This window comes from Nomascus leucogenys, chromosome 2 (assembly GCF_006542625.1).
Source record: "Nomascus leucogenys isolate Asia chromosome 2, Asia_NLE_v1, whole genome shotgun sequence".
In the NCBI taxonomy this organism is placed as follows: Eukaryota; Metazoa; Chordata; class Mammalia; order Primates; family Hylobatidae; genus Nomascus; species Nomascus leucogenys.
Window position 1 is genome coordinate 77,695,552 of NC_044382.1, and position 18,659 is coordinate 77,714,210.

The window sequence follows — 18,659 nt, forward strand, 5'->3', positions numbered from 1 at the left end:
CATAGAGCAGACACACATTCAGGGTTGTACTTCAGAGAAGGATCTCTGTGGAAGGAAGACCGGGGGATTACAGAGAGGAAGAGCCTGGAGGGAGCATCAGTGGTGCCCAACCCAGGGCCCAGGCAGTAAGACAGGAGAAACAGAAGAAAGCCAATAAGGAAATAGACGCCACAGACCACCTGAACCCCTGTGGGTATGATGCCCTCTTTGCAGTGGGATAAACACATCTTATTCCCTCTAGGGATTCATGGAAGACGAAGGTCGGCAGCGAACCACCAAGTACATTTCCTGCGTGTTTGCAGAGGAGAGCGACCTAAGCCGGCAGTACCAAAGAGAGAAGGCCCGCAGTGAGCTCTTGACCACCGTGAGCCTGGCGTCTATGCAGGAGGAGTCGCTTCTGCCTGAAGGCGAGGACACCTTCCTCTCTGAGTCGGACAGTGAGGAGGAGAGGAGCAGCAGCAAGCGGAGAGGCAGAGGGTCCCAGAAGGACACAAGAGCCTCTGCGAACCTCCGGCCCAAGACCCAGCCTCATCACTCCACCCCAACCAAGGGTAGGGAGCACGTGGGGTGGGCAGGGGCTGCGTGCACTGCACTACTGGGCACCTGCAAGAAACACCCCTTCAGTTAAGCAAACACCTGCGGTTGCCCTTGGTACCGTCCTAATGAGAGGCCTGACGCTGTCACTTGTACCACATCATCATGGGTTTGGAGGAGAGGGTCCTGTGGTATCTCCTGGCTGCTTGCAAATCATTTCTTCACGGCACATGTTTTGTTTGCTTGTTTTTACTGTTAAAGGATGGAATTTCATAAGCTTCCTCTGCCCGCTTCCCTCCAACAGTCTAAGACTCCTCCAAGTTTTTAGTTTAGTTATAGAAAACTTTTTAAATGCATAGAGAGTGGTGCTGATGACACGTTTGCAAATCTGGTACCCAGCTCTGAGCTCCCTGGGGACATCGTTAAATGTCCAGCTTAGGGAGGGACTCTTACTGGCATTTTGTAGGTAGATGCCAGGATGCTGTTTAACATCCTACAATACACAGGACAGCCCCTGACAGCAGAGAATTACCCAGCCCAGACATCAGCACTGGCCAGGTGGAGAAACCCTGCTGCAGATGAGAGGCCAGAAGGAGAGGCCCAAGCTGCTGCTGGTCCACTTCCCTCACCTTTCAACTGACTCTCAGCAGAATCCTTTGGCCTGTGTGGGTCTGGTCTGACTGCCAAGCATGAATGCCCTCCTGGCCTCCCCCTTGATTTGTTCTATCTCTTCCCTCCACCACAGGTGGGTGGAAAGTTGTAAACCTACACCCATTGAAAAAGCAGCCGCCCTCCTTCCCAGGAGCTGCTGAAGAGAGAGCCTGCCAGAGCCTTACCAGCAGGGACAACCTCTTAGATACCAGCAGCGTCTCAGAACCCAACGTGTCCTTTGTCTCCCACTGTGCGGACAGCAACAGTGGTGACATAGCTGTGATCGAGGAGGTCCGGGTGGAAAACCCAAAGGTCAGTGCATGCAGAGGGAGGGAGTTGTCTCCGAGAAGGAGCCCGTAGCCTCATCGTTTCTGTGCTTAGGAATCACATGATCACAGTGGAATCACCCACAGCGAGAGTGCTGCATGCCGAGGCCTGCCTGTGCTTCCCAGGCAGTAGCGCTGTGCTTATTTACACACCACCCTCACGCGGCCTGGGCCCTACGCAGAGATTGCCTGCATGGTTATCCACCCAGTGGCTTATTCATTTCCAACAGCTTATTCTTTTCAATTAGATTTATTTTAGAGGGAAACCTGTATGCCTAATTTAGATCAATGGTTCTTACCCAGTTTTACCCCTTTTCTGTTCATTGGATGCCACAACTCTCTATGGAGTCAGGATTGGCATTTACCCATAGGAGACATTTGGCAATATCTGGAGACAGTTCTCAGTGCCACACTTAGGGAGGGGCTGCTACTGGCATCCAATCGGGAGAGGTTAGAATGCTGTTGAACATCCTACAATACACAGGACAGTGCTTCACAGCAGAGAATTTCCTGGCCCAAATGTCAGCACTGGCAAGGTGGAGAAACTCTGCTTTAGATAAATGGCCAATATCATTTGTCATAAAAAGGAAAGTAATCATAGAATAGATACAATAAAGTCAAAACTGTATTAGTACATTCCAGCCAGTTACTGTTATATATCAAGGAGTTAAAGACACAGTGAAGTCAAACCAGTACTTTCATCAATATAATTGGAAGGATTAAAAGACAGTTGATAAGGAATGTCTTTCCCATTATGTGATTCGGTTCACCTAATGCCATGTCAACACTTGTGACATAACAGTACCTCAGACACTACCAGTGCCACCCCCTGTATTTTGGAAACACTGAGTAGAGAACGAGGCGCCTAGCACGGAGTAGATGCATGATCTGGGGTGGCTTTTGATGGTGTTGCTGCTGTTTCTTTATGTATTTTTTTAATTAATTAATTTTTTTGAGACAGAGTCTTGCTGTGGTGCCCAGGATGGAGTGCAGTGGTGTGAGCTCGGCTCACTGCAGCCTCCGCCTCCTGAGCTCAAGTGATCCTCCTGCTTCAGCCTCTTGAGTAGCTGGGACTGCAGGTTTCCTCTTCTGCAGGCACATGCCACTGTGCCTGGCTAATTTTTGTATTTTTTTGTAGAGATGGTTTCATCATGTTGCCCAGGCTGATCTCAAACTCCTGGGCTCAAGTGATCCTCCCGCCTCAGCCTCCCAAAGTGCTGGGATTCCAGGTGTGAGCCACTGCGCCTGGCCACTGCTGTTTCATTCAGCCCTGTAAGGTCAATGTCAGCTTTGGTATGTGAGAGGAAAGCGAGGCCCCTAGGATGGAGTAACTTGCCTGCGCGGTCCCTACCCTACGCCGCTTCTCCCTTTCTGGAATGGAGGCTTGTGCTTTGGAAGTGTTCCTATGGCAGAGGTGATGGGGTGTGGCGTTGATTTTTTTCTAGACCCTTTCAGGCCTTTTCTGTTCATTGGCTGCCACAACTCTCTATGGAGTCAGGATTGGCATTGTTTCTAACCAGGGAGGCCGGGCCTGCCAGCAGTGAAGCCCAGCAGCTCCCCTAGAGTCCCACCTGCCTTCCTCCCCCTGCCATCCCCTTTGCACCTCTGTGCATTCCCACCAGGTCTTAAAGTCCCTGGCTTGTTTCCTAGTTCAGCTCTTCCTCTCTCTGATGGAAGTCCATTCCCAGAGTAATGGCAGCACCGTGGTCCTCCCCGTGTCCTTGCTGAGAAGAATGGCACCCACTGTTTGCAGGGAGGCTCTTGGCAGAGCACGTTCTCTTTGCTGTCCAGCAGCCCCATGGAAACTGGCTAGATTGACTCACGTGGTTTTCCCCCAAACTTTTCACCCTGAAACACGAGGGTGAACAAAAGACTTTCTGCCCCTCTTGGGACTCTTCTTGAATCTTTGATTCTTTCCCCCTTCAGCAAAGAACTGTGTCTTGCCGGGAGCTCCCACAGTGGGCAGGGAAGTGGGCTGGGGCCTGGCCATTCAGGCACCATCACCGAGTGACCGCCTTGGGCGCTTTCTCATTTCCTGAAAGTGCTACTCCAAGCTGGGAGGTGACAAGCAGAACATGCCCTGGGGCTACCATAAGGCATTGACTTGGGTCCAGTGAGTCACAAGATGTGTATTAGAGTTAGGATTTCTTTTCCATATAGGGTTCACCTTTGGGCTTTCAGATTTTGATCCAGTGTTGGGTGAAACAGGTTCATTTTAAGCTCATTAAGAGAGAAAGGCATTACGAGAGAAGTAGACAATTAAGCGGGGATAGAAGAGGAAGCACAGATCCACTCATCCTAATTTTCCTCAAGGAAACCTCTTCTGAACTCAAGAGCCCCCCTCTACCTCATGTCACTTTTTGCCCAGAGACTTCCCTGGCTTCTTCCATCTGGAGTCCGAGGCCCCATCCTGGCATGTTCACTCCCCATGAGACCCTGGAAAGTTAGCCACACAGAGCCCTGGTTTCTTCTTCTGTAAAATGGGAACTATGATGATAAAAGTGTTAAGAGTTTTTGATGAAAAAAGCCCAACAATACCTGGCATGTAATTGTCCGTACGTCAGTTTCTTCCATTCCTCTATGGGAGAACCAAGGGGGAATTGAGGGGACACCTTCCACCTTTTCAGGAGTTGCTGGAGTAGATGCCTCTGATTTCTGTCCTGAAACCAGCTGACCTTCATAAAGTGGCCCGGGGTCCTCCGCTGGCCAATGTCTTTGATTTTCAAAGCATTGAGATGGTAGAGTAGTGGGATTCTGTGTAGGAGAACAGGCTGCTTGGCTTCCCTTCTTGAAAGATGGGAGTAGAAGTTTCTTGAAGAGGGCCAGTGCACCCACAGGAGTGGTGCTTGTCCCCCAGGCCTTGCCGAGCCCATTGCATCTTGTGCTTTCGGTCTCTGTTCTAGGAGAGTAGCAGTTCCCTGAAGACTGGGAGGCACAGCTCAGGCCAAGACAAACCACACGAAACTTACCGACTGCTGAAACGCAGGAATCTGATCATAGAAGCTGTCACCAATCTTCGCTTAATCGAGAGTTTATTCACGTAAGGAGCTGTCCGTCTGTCTGTCTGCTTGCACTAACAGTAATCCTCCTACCAGTTGGTCATCACAAGCCACGGACACCACTGAGGGGCATTCAAATCTCTGTCCCACTGTGTAGATTCGCATCTCGTTCTTTTGCAGTAGGGAGGATTTAGAGTTTACTCTTATTCAAAAGGAGCAGATACTGAGGAATATCAGCATGCTAGACAGAAAGAAAATGACTGAGCAGGAAGCAGAAGTCACAGGGAAAGTGTGTTTGTCTTTTCCTTACCTGGAAGATGGTTGCTCCAGAAGGGCTATGGAGACACTTAAGCGGGTAGTAGCGTTACTTCCAGACTTTTAGTTCTCTGTGGTGCATTTTGCGCAAATAGAGTCTTCTGGAGGAGAAAAAACAAGAGACACAAGTAGAGCTTCTGTGTTTGGGATGGAGTAGAGGCTCTGAACTCTGATATGGTTCTTGTAAGCTCCCATCACCACCACCTCCTGGGTGGCATCTTTAAGGCTTCTGAGGCACCCAATGTGAGAGCCACTTGGTGAGGAGGAGCCTTACCCTCCATCAGGGACATGGCTTCTTCCTCATACTCCGTGTCTAACGAGGACTGAATGGGAGGGGGTAGGGACCATCTGCACACACTGTCACCTTGTTCGCCTCTGAGCCATGAGAGGTTTAACTAGGTGTTCCTAATGTCCCTTTTGACCCTGCATTCTATTTTCTTTTCTTTTTTTTTTTTTTGAGATGGAGTCTCACTCTGACACCCAGGCTAGAGTACATGATGCAACCTCCTGGGTTCAAACAATTCTCCTGCCTCAGCCTCCTGAGTAGCTGGGATTACAGGCACCCACCTGGCTAATTTTTGTATTTTTAGTAGAGATGGGGTTTCACCATGTTGGCCAGGCTGGTCTCGAACTCCTGACCTCAAGTGATCTGCCCATCTTGGCTTCCCAAAGTGCTGGTATTATAGGCGTGAGCCACCACGCCCACTGGCCCTGCATTCTATGATCAGTGATCTAGAAGGATCACCATAGTGACTCAGTAAGACCTAGAGGAAGATGTATCCAGAGAGAAGACAAAACGCACTTCAGATCTTAGGGGCTAGTGATAAACCAGAGCAGCCCTTATCTGGGTGTTAGATTAGCATTCGACTTGGTGAAGACAGGTTTCTATCAAGGTGCCCAGTTTCCCTGCCATCATGATCTCAAATCGTAGTCTCTTGAGTTGCCAGTGAAAGGCTCAGCTGTGGAGCTGCTGTCTTTGGTGGCTTGTCCTTACCTGATACATTTGCCACAGAGGGAAACAATCATTAACGTCCCAAGAAATCATTCTTTCCAGGATGGGGAAACCCCCTTTGATCCTTCCCTGTTTCTGTTGGGTACCATGAGGCATGTCCCTGTTGCCTGGGCTGAGGAAGGCCTTCCACGTTGAGATTGGGAGTGTTATCTGCTTATTTTGTGATGCCTAGGATTCAGAAGATGATCATGGATCAGGAGAAGCAGGAAGGCGTGTCCACCAAGTGCTGCAAGAAGTCCATTGTCCGCTTGGTGCGGAACCTGTCTGAGGAAGGTCTCTTGCGATTGTATCGGACCACCGTCATTCAAGATGGCATCAAGAAGAAGGTAACCAGGGCCTCCCCCGATGCCCAGAGCCAGCCTCGTGCTGTTGGAAGTTTTTGTCTAGCTTCTCTTGTCATTGCTGTGTCCTGGTAGTTGCTTTATTACCAGTGACTTGGAATTTCCCATTATGCCTCCTGATTGGGGGAATACGGGTTAGCTGGAAACAGAAGAGAGCAAAAACTTGGTAGGATTGTAAAGCATGTCAACTCCAAGCAGCAGCTGCGCAGGCATCCAGCCCTGCGGTCAGCCTTGAAGAAGCAGAAGGCAGGCGGAGGCATACTGAAGTTCAGTCATTGCGGGACAAATGAAATAACATTTAGGTGGGAAATTTAGACTAAGCAGCAAGAATGTTTTCCTTGGAGAGCTGAGGCAACATCCCAGAGGAAGCGATGGCATCGAGTCAGTGAGGGTATGCTGCCGGGTTATCTGATGGGAGCAGTACATCTCTTCTACCTCGACATACCTATTTCTTTTTTTTTTTTTTTTTGAGACGGAGTCTTGCTCTGTGCCCCAGGCTGGAGTGCAGTGGCGCGATCTCGGCTCACTGCAAGCTCCGCCTCCCGGGTTCACGCCATTCTCCTGCCTCAGCCTCCCGAGTAGCTGGGACTACAGGCGCCTGCCACCACGCCCGGCTAATTTTTTGTATTTTTAGTAGAGACGGGGTTTCACTGTGTTAGCCAGGATGGTCTCGATCTCCTGACCTCGTGATCCGCCCGCCTCGGCCTCCCAAAGTGCTGGGATTACAGGCTTGAGCCACCGCGCCCGGCGACATACCTATTTCTGTAAAATTTAAAATTTGGGAGGGATGCATTCCCATAGCAACTGTAGCTCAGCAGCTTCACGGACATTCTAAGGCACACGTTTTTCACGGTCAGGGTAATTTGTGATGGTACAGCCAGGCACCAGGGCCAAAGGGAATGGTTGTGTGGGGACAGTCACTCGTAATTTCCTGACCTTTTCTTCTGACTGCATTTTAAATCTCTGCCTTAAGAAAGCTCTGCATTGATATTTTGTTTTCTTAATAAGCTAGCAGGATCATTTTTGCTTTTCTGCTTTTATTTTTTGAGAAATTTGAAAACTGCAGAGCAGTACAAAAAACTTAAGAAACAACAGTGTCTATCCTTTCCACATTGACAGCTCTCATCAGTTTTTATATCTGCTATAAGTATTTTTAAAATAAAACAATAATGTCCCCTGGCCCCCTGCTCCCCACTCCCCCACCAGCCTGCCACTTGTTCCCTGAGCAGTGGGTTCCTGTGCTGACCTCTCTCAGTGAAGGCCAAGAAAAACTGCAGCCCGGTAGTAGCAGTGCCTTCGATTTCTGTTGATCTTCAAAGAGTGCAGTCACTGAAGACAGTAACCCCCCCCCACCTTCCAGTCTAGGGTTAGGGAGAGACAGGCAGGCATAGGCATCAGCTGTGTCTCCAGGCATTGCTGGAGGGAGTGGGCGAGGGATGGGGGCAGCGGGTAAGCATGGGGGGCCACATAACCTCAAAAATGAAAGTGCCCAGGCCTCTTGCCACAAGGTCCCACTACAGTAGCTGTTTTTTCCGGCTGGAAAGGGCTTCCGTCGTGTGCATGTGACTCTAGTACCAGCGTAGGTTTCCAGGCAGGACTTTCTCTGGCACCCAGAGCATGTGCTGCTGGCAGCCTTTGATCTGCTGGGGCCATGTGAGCTGGAGCTGGTGCGCCTGTGTCAGTCTTTTGCCTTTGCTCCTGTGTCTTGCCCGGAAAGTGGGGCAATGTGAATGCTGTATATTTCTTCCTTGCCTTTGAATTCTCTGAAATGTTGCCTTACTGCGTCTCATTTGAGCTTCACAAAACCACAAAGCTGCTGGTTGGGGGTGGGGGCGGGGTGGGCCTTATTTCACAAATGAGGATTGGGAGAAAATGAGCCAAGTGTGGCATTCGGGAGCCCTTGTCTAGACGTTGCTTCCTGCCCCCTGTTTCCAGATCTTTCTGAGCCCATGTTCAGCATGAAGCTGCTGGCCAGAGTGGATGCTCAGACAGCCTGACATTGCTGTCCCTGGCCTCAGCAGAGACAGGCAAGAAGCCTGGCTCCCTGGGGGCCTGGCCATCCTCACCTGCCACAACATGGCTGGTGTGCTCACACACACCCTGCCCCACTCCACCTCTCCCTGTTGGGCATTCAAGTTACTTCCCTTCCACACAGTCTGTTTTACATCCTGTGTATCTCTCATGAAATGATAACCACCTTAACTGTTGAGCTTCAGTAGCTCGGAAAAGGTAAAACAACAAAAGCAGCTCTAAATCCTCTGCCGGTTTGTTTGGACGTGCGCCTGGCAGGAGTCCCATGACGGCACTCTCAGCAAGGGTAGATTAATGAAAGCCGCTTACCTTTTCCAGATGGAAGCCCTCAGGACTCACGAGCAACTGGGAAATTCTCAGATAGTGGGAAGAGGGCACGGAGCAGCCCACCAGGTAGCAACAGAGACCAGTGGGCTGTGACAGCCCAGTGAGGGACTTGCAGGGGGACGGCTCTGTGTCCAGGCCAGATTCCTCAGTGGGGCTGAGCAGCCCCGGCACCCATGGCAGAGCCTGATCACTTGGTCACTTGAGGAATTTCGCCGCCAGTAGCTGTACCAGCAAACTGTTCAGCAACAAATTTTGTTTCGATCTCCTAATTGTGTTTTGGAAATGTTAATGAAAACAGATATGACTGAGGTTCCACTAGGAATCGACTTGTGGAGCCAAGTCTTCCTCAGCTCTTCCCTCACCCTGTGGGATGCTCCAACCTCTCTCTCCAGGTGGATCTGGTGGTGCACCCGTCCATGGACCAGAACGACCCTCTGGTGAGAAGTGCCATTGAGCAGGTCCGCTTCCGGATCTCCAATTCAAGCACAGCCAACAGGCAAGTGGAGGCGCCTGGGAAGAGCCCATAGCAAGGCTGCCAGGCCTGTGTGTCAGCCTACAGCAATCCAGAAGAGCCCTTTCTTTATACCTGCATGGATCAGTGAATTTGTTGGTTTGGAGTTCATGGTTCATGATCTCCTAGTCTCAATAAGGACCAATTTAGTCCTAATGGTCTTTATTCTGTCTGATAGAGTGTGGACAGAGCACTCCCCATCATAGGCCTCTGATGTCTGACACTCACTCAGTCTCATAATGGCTCACAGTGATTTTGGTTGCCTTTCTCAGATCTTTTCTAATTTTGTTCACAAACCATGTAATGAGCTGAGAGAAAACTCAGGGGAGGGAGAAAGTTCTCAGCTGTGTCTCAACTAGAAACTCTCACAGGCAGGCAGAGGGCTGATCTGGCTTGCACATGCTAGTTTGTGGGATCTGCCAAGTATTGGCCACACATACTTTGAATCAGTTGCTGGTTAATTTCTCATATAATTCCTGACTTCTAGCGTTGATACACATGTCCGAAGATCTAGCACATTGGGTTCCCTTTCTCACAAGGCAGCACCCATAAGTGGGGGTGCCCTCTCCAGGGCCTCACAATCCCTACCACCCCCAAAAGTTTCAGTGACCTGACATTTTGTTTGCATCATCTCCCTGGCCCCTACAGGGAGCAGAATTTGAAACCCCCAGGCCAAGAGGCTGTATCTGATTCATGCGGACAGACTCTGTCCTTTCTCTTAGCCCTTGATTTTCTCAGTACATTATTGCATGTTTATTTGAACTGCAGGGTTAAAACTTCCCAGCCTCCAGTGCCCCAAGGGGAGGCAGAAGAAGACAGTCAAGGAAAAGAGGGCCCAAGTGGATCAGGGGACTCTCAGCTGAGTGCTTCCTCTAGATCAGAAAGCGGACGGATGAAAAAAAGTGATAATAAAATGGGCATAACCCCACTTAGAAATTATCACCCCATTGTAGGTAAGCTGCAGCTTCTTGTCTGTGTTTAGTTACATTTGATTTGTTGTTTGTATGACAATGTTTGAGGCACTTGGTCCTCTCCATCTGAGCTCCGAGCCGCAGTCAGAAGAATCGTGTCTGAGCTGTGGGCTGGATCCTGCTACTCTGGCTGCATAACTTCTTCCAGCATCTGTTTGCCTATCTGCAAAAATGGGAACAATTCTGCCTGCCATACCTTACAAGGCTTTGGAGAGATTCAGATGAAATCCTGCTAGATCCCAATATGAGGAAAGATTAATTTCTTCTGTTGAACGTCCTTGAGCTGGAACATTCTACAAACTATAGAAAATTTCTCCCTGTCCCAACTCGACGAATCCCCTGGCAGCACAGTCATTGATGAGTCTGAGTGCTCCTATAATTTCCTCAGAGTTGGAGCGCTGACAGGTTCCCTCATCCCTCATTTCTAAACTTGTGCTGAGCAAGGCAGGTGGCCATGGCATTATAATCAGCATGCTCAGCTCCTCTCCGGGCCACGGCACATGTGCTGGTTCAGGAAGGAGGGCAAACTTGACTCACCGGGGCCCGGCTGTCTGTCAGGCAGCGTCAGGTCCAGGACACAGCAGACCCAGGGATTCCAAGTGGAAGAGGTTGTGTGTGTGACTTCCCTTTCCCAGGGCTGCAGCCCCACAGTGTAGTCTTTACTCTCAAGGTTTCCCTGTTAGAAGGCACAGGTGAAAGAGGAACAGCAGCGTGAGTGTGTGCCACTAGACAGCATTTGCACTCGAATGGACCAGGGGCAGCACGGGTGTTCCTCGGGTGGGCCTTCTGACTGCCTGTTCTGCACCCTCTTGCTGTGCCTATCTCCTCTCACAGCCATCATCTGTCACTGGGGAAAACCAAGCAACAGCGCATTTGTATCAACAAAGAAATAAGCCCCTTTAAAAGAACTGAGATGGCTGGGTGTGGTGGCTCACGCCTGTAATCCCAACACTTTGGGAGGCCAAATGGGGCATATCATGAGGTCAGGAGATCGAGACCATCCTGGCCAGCATGGTGAAACCCCGTCTCTACTAAAAATACAAAAATTAGCTGGGTGTGGTGTCTACAATCCCAGCCACTTGGGAGGCTGAGGCAGGAGAATTGCTTGAACTAGGGAGGTGGAGGTTGCAGTGAGCTGAGATCATGCCACTGTACTCCAGCCTGGGCAACAGAGCAAGACTTTGTCTCAAAACAACAACAACAACAAACAACAAAAACTGAGATTATGGAATATTTGGCACAGTTCTCATCAAGCCAGAAATCCTTATCCAGTAGCTTCTCAGGCCCTCTGTTAGGCCATTCTTATGCTGCTATAAAGGCATACCTGAGGCTGGGTCATTTGTAAAGAAAAGAGGCTTAATTGGCTGACAGTTCTACAGGCTGTATAGGAAGCATGGTGCCAGCATTTGCTTGGGTTCTACTGAGGCCTCAGGAAGCTTCCAGCCATGACAGAAGGTGAAGGGGGGCAGGCACATCACCTGGCAAAAGCAGGAGCAAGAGAGAGAGTTGGGGGAGGTGCCACACACTTTTAAACAACCAGATCTCATGAGGATGGCACCAAGCCATGAGGGATCACCCATACCCAGATGCCTCCCACCTGGCCCCACCACCAGCACTGAGGATTACATGCCAACATGAGATGTGGAGGGGCATCCAAGCCTTCCCACCCTCCTTGTTGATTCCCTGCTTGGTTGCTCTCCTGCCGCAGGTCCTGCGCTCTGCTTCCTTGCTCCACTTCCCTTTCCAGGAATGTGCGGGACACACCCCCACCTCAGGCCCCTTGCATTTGCCCTGTAGGCACGCCCCAAGGGTTCTGCACTGCCGGCAGCTCCTTCACCAACTGGAGTTCACTCTAAGGCTCCCCAGTGAGGCCTCTCCTTTTGTAGAACTGCAGCCCTCCTCCCATCTGTGCTTTATTTTCTGCACCAGCTGTTTTCATCTGATGGGCTATTTTAGATATTATATTTTATTATCATCTTGCCCCTTAGAAAGTAAGCTCTAAGACAGTAAGAATATTTGCCATCTTTCTGGCCCCTGGCACATAGTGGTACTCAATCATTTTTTAATGAATTAAACTGAATTCAGTATGGGATTTTTCAAGCACCGCCCTCTCCCTTTCTTGCTTTAGTTCCCGGACTGGGGCGTTCTCTAGGGTTTCTGCCCAAAATGCCTCGCCTGCGGGTGGTCCACATGTTTCTGTGGTACCTCATCTACGGGCACCCTGCCAGCAACACCATGGAGAAGCCAAGCCTCATCAGTGAACGGAGAACGATAAAGCACGAGTCAGGCAGGGCAGGCATCCGGCCGTCCTCCTCTGGAAGTGCCTGGGAGGCCTGCTCTGAAGCCCCATCTAAAGGCAGCCAAGACGGTGTCACCTGGGAGGCTGAAGTGGAGCTTGCCACAGAGACAGGTGAGAGGCCCCTGCCACTCCTACACCTGGGGCAGGCAGGCCCAGTAGTAGGATCCAGGGAGAAACATGATAGTTTCTTTTCCTTATATAAACTGGCTGCAGCCTCTGATCCAAATGGAAACATAATCCACACTTCCTGAAATGCAGGCTTTCTTCCTCATCTTTATTCCTGCCTGACAAGTAGAATTTTCCTCAAGTTAGGGGTAAGGACAGCAAGACCTCCTGGGAGATGACGTTACCATGTGTCACCATGGTGACTGGGATCCTGGCTGCCGGGGGTAACCGTGAGTTTTTTTCCTAGTGTATGTGGACGATGCCTCGTGGATGCGCTACATCCCCCCACTCCCAGTCCACAGGGACTTCGGCTTTGGCTGGGCTCTCGTCAGCGACATCCTCCTCTGCCTTCCCCTCTCCATCTTCATCCAGATTGTGCAAGTCAGCTACAAGGTATTGGTGACAGGAGCCATCATCACAGGACTGGCCCCTCGGCTCTGGGCTGGAGGGCCTACACTCACCTGGGCAAGGGAGGATACTTGAAGACCTGGGGTTGCCCAGATGAATGGATGGGTGGATAGATGGATAGGCAGATGCTCAGTCAAGGGAAAATACTTTCAGGATTTGTTTGAGATAGATTAGACTAGATTAGATTAGAAAGATGATTGGGTGGATGGGTGGGTGGTTGACGGGTAAATACTTTAAAGACTCGCTCTTCTAAATGGATCTATTGGTAGGTAGGTGGACAGAAAGATAGACAATTATATTACAACAATAAAACTGTTGTTTTTTTTTTTTTTGAGCCGGAGTCTTGCTCTGTCATCCAGGCTGGAGTGCAGTGGCGCGATCTCTGCTCACTGCAACCTCCGCCTCCCGGGTTCACGCCATTCTCCTGCCTCAGCCTCCTAAGTAGCTGGGACTACAGGCGCCTACCACCACACCCCGCTAATTTTTTATATTTTTAGTAGAGACGGGGTTTCACCATGTTAGCCAGGATGGTCTCAATCTTCTGACCTCGTGATCTGCCCGCCTCGGCCTCCCAAAGTGCTGGGATTACAGGCGTGAGCCACTGCACCCGGCCAAAACATGTTGTTTTTAGAAATTTGGTAAATAGAGAAAGATAAAATAGAAATTACCCATAACTGTATCACTCAGAGAGATAATTACTACTAAGTAATTATCTTCTTGGTAAGTTTTTTGTAGTCTTTTATTGCTTTGCCATACTTGTATGTACACGGGTGTGTGTGTGATCTCCCTTAAAAAAAAAAAAAAAAAAACTGAATTGAAACTATATTCACTCTTTTATTGTCTGTGCTTTTGACTAAAGAATGTTTCGTATTTTTTGCATCATTAACTTTTTAGACTTGATATTAAGTAGATTCATAGTATTCTTATGTGTCTTATTTAACCATAATATTTTCTACTTTTGGACATTTAAATTCCACTTTCTTGCTACTGTTGAGTAGGTATTTATTCCGACATGTTGATGAATACCTTTTGGGTAGACATAGATTGGTGGCTCCAGCATTTTTTCCTTTGGGTAAGGATAGGAGCAGAATCACTGGCTTCAAAAGGAACGCGTGTTCTCTATCTCATCTTTTCTTGTTTAATATAAATGTATATATTCTTATGTTGCCCCAGGGAAAGGTTTAGCAATTTCTATGCCCACCAACAGGGTATGAGAGCACCTGTTTATTGCCCTCTGCAGTGTCGTAGATGGGCTGGAGAGGAGGGGCAGCAAGGCCAAAGGCAGAGATGCAGGGGCACTTGGTGGGGCAGGAAGGAGAGCCCAGTGGGCAGGTTCAGGGAGACTACGGTCAGAAAATAGTGGCAAGCACTTTTTCAAGATTCTTGCAGGTCGCCCTGGCCCTCAGGGCGAGCTGAACCTGCACATCACCTCTTCAGGTGGACAACCTGGAGGAATTTCTGAACGACCCGCTGAAGAAGCACACGCTGATCCGCTTTCTCCCCAGGCCCATTCGGCAGCAGCTTCTGTACAAGAGGTGAGGCCATTGAACCTGACCCAGAGTGGTTGCAGGTCCAAACAAACCCTTAAGTCAGGGCTCTGAGCCATCATTCAACAGGAAGAGGAAAAGGTTTCTAACTTCCAGCTTGCAAAAACTCAAGATTCTTATTAAGTTACTAATATTAATGAAGTATGGGCTGGTACATTTTATTACTTGATTTGAAGGTTCTTTTAAAGTAAAATCTGCTGCTAATGTCTGCAAGTATCGGAATTTTTTTTTCCCTTTCATTACTTTTACTTTCCAAATCAAATCCCCAGTGGGGTTGATCTCTGTGGCCCTGGTTGGGTGTTAGGTTGGGTAGTTCTGGGCCTCAGTGCAGTGTAGGCTTGAGGCTGGTCCTCCAGTGACCAGGCGGAAAAGAGAAGAAGGAAGTCGCACCCCTCACCCTACATGCAGACCCCTGCGGCCAGCTGCGAGTGTGGTGTGATGGGAACCTCCCCCCCTCTCTGTTTTCTAGGCGGTACATTTTTTCGGTGGTGGAGAACCTTCAGAGGCTGTGCTACATGGGGCTGCTACAGTTTGGTCCCACGGAAAAGTTTCAGGATAAAGATCAGGTAATGTCCCTCAAGCCCAAACGAAGGAAATTCTGATTGTTAAACCGTCTCCAAGCAGCCAAACCCAATGTGGGTTCTCCGTGTCTGGTGTCTCCCCTTAGGTCTTTATCTTCTTGAAGAAGAATGCAGTCATTGTTGACACCACCATCTGCGACCCACATTATAACCTGGCCCGCAGCAGCCGGCCCTTCGAGAGGCGTCTCTATGTCCTGAACTCAATGCAGGATGTGGAAAACTACTGGTTTGACTTGCAGTGCGTCTGCCTCAATACCCCACTAGGTGGGTGTCGGCTGTCTCTGCTGGACCTGGCTGCTTTTGCTCCTTTCTGTGTGCTAACTGGGATTTAGGGCTAGAAAAGCCTAGGAGTTGCCTCAACCAGTGGTATGTTCCGAGTGCTCCCCAGAACCAGAGGCCCAGAGCACCCCTGGGGATCCCTTGGAAAGCAGAGTGGCAGGCCTTGAATGGGTGGCGTGCTCCTGGTTCCCCCACCCAGTTGAGCCCAAGTGGCCGCACTTTGTCTTCATTTGTTCCTTGAGTAGGTATTTATTAAACACACCGGCTGTGTGTCACTTCCTGTGCCTGACTGTGCCGCAGTGAGAACACACCCCGCCCTGCCTTCCTGAGACTCAAAATCTAGTGTGAAGAGGAGACACAGCTCACAGGAGTGCAATGAGGGCCTAGGTGTTGGTTGGGGTGGTGTTTATTCCAGGGCTCAGGAGCAGCCTTGCTGAGGAGGAGACACTGGAACTGAATTCTATAGGATGAGGCAGAGCCAGCCCGGGCCAGAGCTGGGGAGGGCATCCCAGGCAGGGGCAGTGAGTGACACAAGCTGAGGCCCTGAGTAGTATGTTGGAGAAAGAGAGGAGGCCATGTGGGTGGGAGGAGAGTGGCATCCACTGGTGACAGTGAGGAGGACAGGGCAGGCCTAGAGGTGTTTTGGAGGGAACTGACCCGATGTGCTGGTGACTTGGCTGAGTTGGGCTTTGTGGGGAGCCTCTGCCTACACCCCTCTCCCTCCCTAGGGGGACCCTCCTTCCCACACTGGCTTGTCAGATGCCCACTCCTACTTCAGGTGTCACCTCTCAGAGAAAGCCTGTCCACACCTTTATAGCATCATTCCATTTCATCCTGGGAGTTCCTTGTGCCTAGAATAGTTGGCTTCCATCCCTATGATGTGTCACAAAGTGCCGGCTGCATAGTTGGCATCCTGTATATGTGGATCAAATGCATGGAGGGTCTGCGGAAGGCAAGAGAGCCTCCCCTGCGGTGCTTTTCCTCCAGGCCTCTCTCCACCTGGCCTTTTCCTGCCACCTCTACCAGGAGGGAAAGGAAGCCATGTTCAGCTTGCACCTCCAAGAGGAGTTCCATTCTGCTCCTCCCTTCTTAAAGCTGAAAGATCCAGTATCACACTTTGATTTTTGCGAAGTGGGAGTCACACATTTTGCTTGGCAGAATTATTTAATGCCAAGAGTAATAGCACTTGTATTTAGAAACTTTCATGGGTCCAGACATATTTTAGAACAGGGTGTTTCATAGAATCCTCTGGCATTCAGCAGTGAGCTAGGCTTTTGACAATTTAGATTTTAATAATGCCCTAATTCCCCTGCATTTATATCTAGATAAAAATTTGTGAACCAGCATGAATTTGCACCAAAGTTTTTCAGGCCTGACAATTGGTGAATTTCCATCTCTTTAGGTGTTCATGAGCAGAAATGGCAGAGGCTTATTGAGCCCCATTAATCAAGCATTGATTGTCCCTTCATTCAATAAACATTTGAAGAGGTTCTGCCCCAAGGATGAGGGGAAAAGCATCATATAATGAGATGCAGTCATCTTTTAGAGCAGGTGTTGCATGAACATTAGCCTGCGTAAGAATCACCTGAGGAGCATATGAAATGCTGATTACTGGGCCCTATCCGGAGAGTCTGCATTTTTCACAAGCAGACTTGTGGTGCCGCTGTTATTTATATGAGAGAAGCTTTGCCTTAAATACTGTTAGTTTCAAGGGTCCATTCAAACGGGTGACCTTGGGTAAGCTACTTGTAACCCCCCTGAATCTTAGTTTATTTCTAAGCTGAGAGCTCCACTGCCGCCACCATATGGCCCAAGGTGAAGTTGGGAAAGGCGTCTCATGTAAAGTTCCAGCTGCTGGGTGTGGGGCTTGAGCTCCCACTGACCCTGGCCCCACCGGCCATGCCATCGAGCCAAGGTCTGCAAGCCTGCTAAGAGAGAGTCTTTGAGAGTCTGCAAACCTTCCCTCACCTATCAAGCAGTGCTTTTAGTGGTATTTTATATTTCTTTGCAAGGAATGCAATTTTCTGCCTTATAGAATAACTGGATATCATTTCTCAACTCCCTTAGCAAACCTCTTGAGCACTTAGGAGACATCTGGCTGCTCCTGGAGCCAGGTGGGGCCCAGGCCTGCTGCATGCAGTGCATCTCAGCAATCTGTCTGTGCAGGCCCCTCTGTATCCCTGCCACCACCAGCAAGGGCAGTTGTTTCTGCCACCTTGGCCCCAGCAGCTCCTGGGGCTTTCCGGGAGGCAGGAAGGCCTGGGTTTCCCTTGCGCTGGACTCCCTAAGCCTGCCGGGCTCTCTCGACTGCCTTACCTGCCTTCTGTCTTCAGTGAATTCAGTCTGGCATAGACCCTTTCCTCAGGTCACCCACCAGCACTCCAACTCTCTTCCTCTGTTCCCTCTGACTTTCTTGTGTGGATATTTTGTACGAAGAGGTCTTACCAATCTCAGACCCCCCAGTGGCCAGGAAGCCTTTTCACAGGCAGGGAATCCAATCTTCCCCACCCAGCCAGAGGCAGTAGCCACCAGAGCTGCAGCAGGAAGGCGTGATCGGTCACCCTGATGTTTGGTTTTCCAGGCGTGGTGCGCTGCCCGCGCGTCAGGAAGAACAGCAGCACAGACCAGGGCAGCGACGAGGAGGGCAGCCTGCAGAAGGAGCAGGAGAGCGCCATGGACAAGCACAACCTGGAGCGCAAGTGCGCCATGCTGGAGTACACCACGTGCGTGTCCGTCCCAAGCGCGGCCGGCCAGGACTGGGCTGTGGTGGTGCTCATTTCAGATGCCTGCCCGCCCTTGTCTGGCTTAGGATGTCAGGCCAGACGGCCTGTGTCTCCGGTGCAGAGGCTGCAGATGGCTGGCTCCAGGCATTATTTAGCCCACATCTTGTTTTTAAAAATGTAATCGGTTGTCAAAATTTATTTTGGGAATTTTATATAAAAATCTGGATTTTTGACTTATCTTGCAAAAGTGAAAACCAATCAACACTTAGGGCCCCCAAATTCTTCATTGCTACCTGTGGGGTGTTTTTCTGGAAAGGTGAAAGTTGGTTATAAATAAATGTCCCTCACCCCATGCCATGGGCTCTCTTTTTCGGTGATGACCAAGAAGAGCTCTTTTCTGTTGATTTCCTATCTTTTAGTGGAAGCCGTGAGGTGGTAGATGAAGGCTTGATCCCCGGAGATGGGCTGGGCGCCGCAGGGCTCGATTCCAGCTTCTATGGACACCTCAAGCGCAACTGGATCTGGACCAGCTACATCATCAACCAGGCCAAAAAGGTGGGTGTGTGTCACACCGGACTACAATCTCAGGGGTCCTCGCTACTCGCCCTCCTGTCCGTCCCTGCCTGACCAGAGACTCAA

At 50.0% G+C, this 18,659-nt stretch overlaps 1 protein-coding gene across 1 annotated transcript in view; it reads left to right on the forward strand.

Moving 5' to 3' along the window:
* GTF3C1 (general transcription factor IIIC subunit 1) overlaps nt 1–18,659 on the forward strand; it is a 90,722-nt gene that overhangs the window by 43,711 nt on the left and 28,352 nt on the right. Inside the window, exons 9-21 of the mRNA XM_030799353.1 lie at nt 242–551; nt 1,280–1,497; nt 4,415–4,551; nt 6,010–6,163; nt 8,929–9,032; nt 9,816–10,000; nt 12,147–12,428; nt 12,730–12,875; nt 14,328–14,425; nt 14,907–15,003; nt 15,105–15,282; nt 17,879–18,020; nt 18,440–18,575. Of these exons, the coding sequence (XP_030655213.1) occupies nt 242–551; nt 1,280–1,497; nt 4,415–4,551; nt 6,010–6,163; nt 8,929–9,032; nt 9,816–10,000; nt 12,147–12,428; nt 12,730–12,875; nt 14,328–14,425; nt 14,907–15,003; nt 15,105–15,282; nt 17,879–18,020; nt 18,440–18,575 (2,187 nt within the window). The remainder of the gene's footprint in view (nt 1–241; nt 552–1,279; nt 1,498–4,414; nt 4,552–6,009; nt 6,164–8,928; nt 9,033–9,815; nt 10,001–12,146; nt 12,429–12,729; nt 12,876–14,327; nt 14,426–14,906; nt 15,004–15,104; nt 15,283–17,878; nt 18,021–18,439; nt 18,576–18,659) is intronic.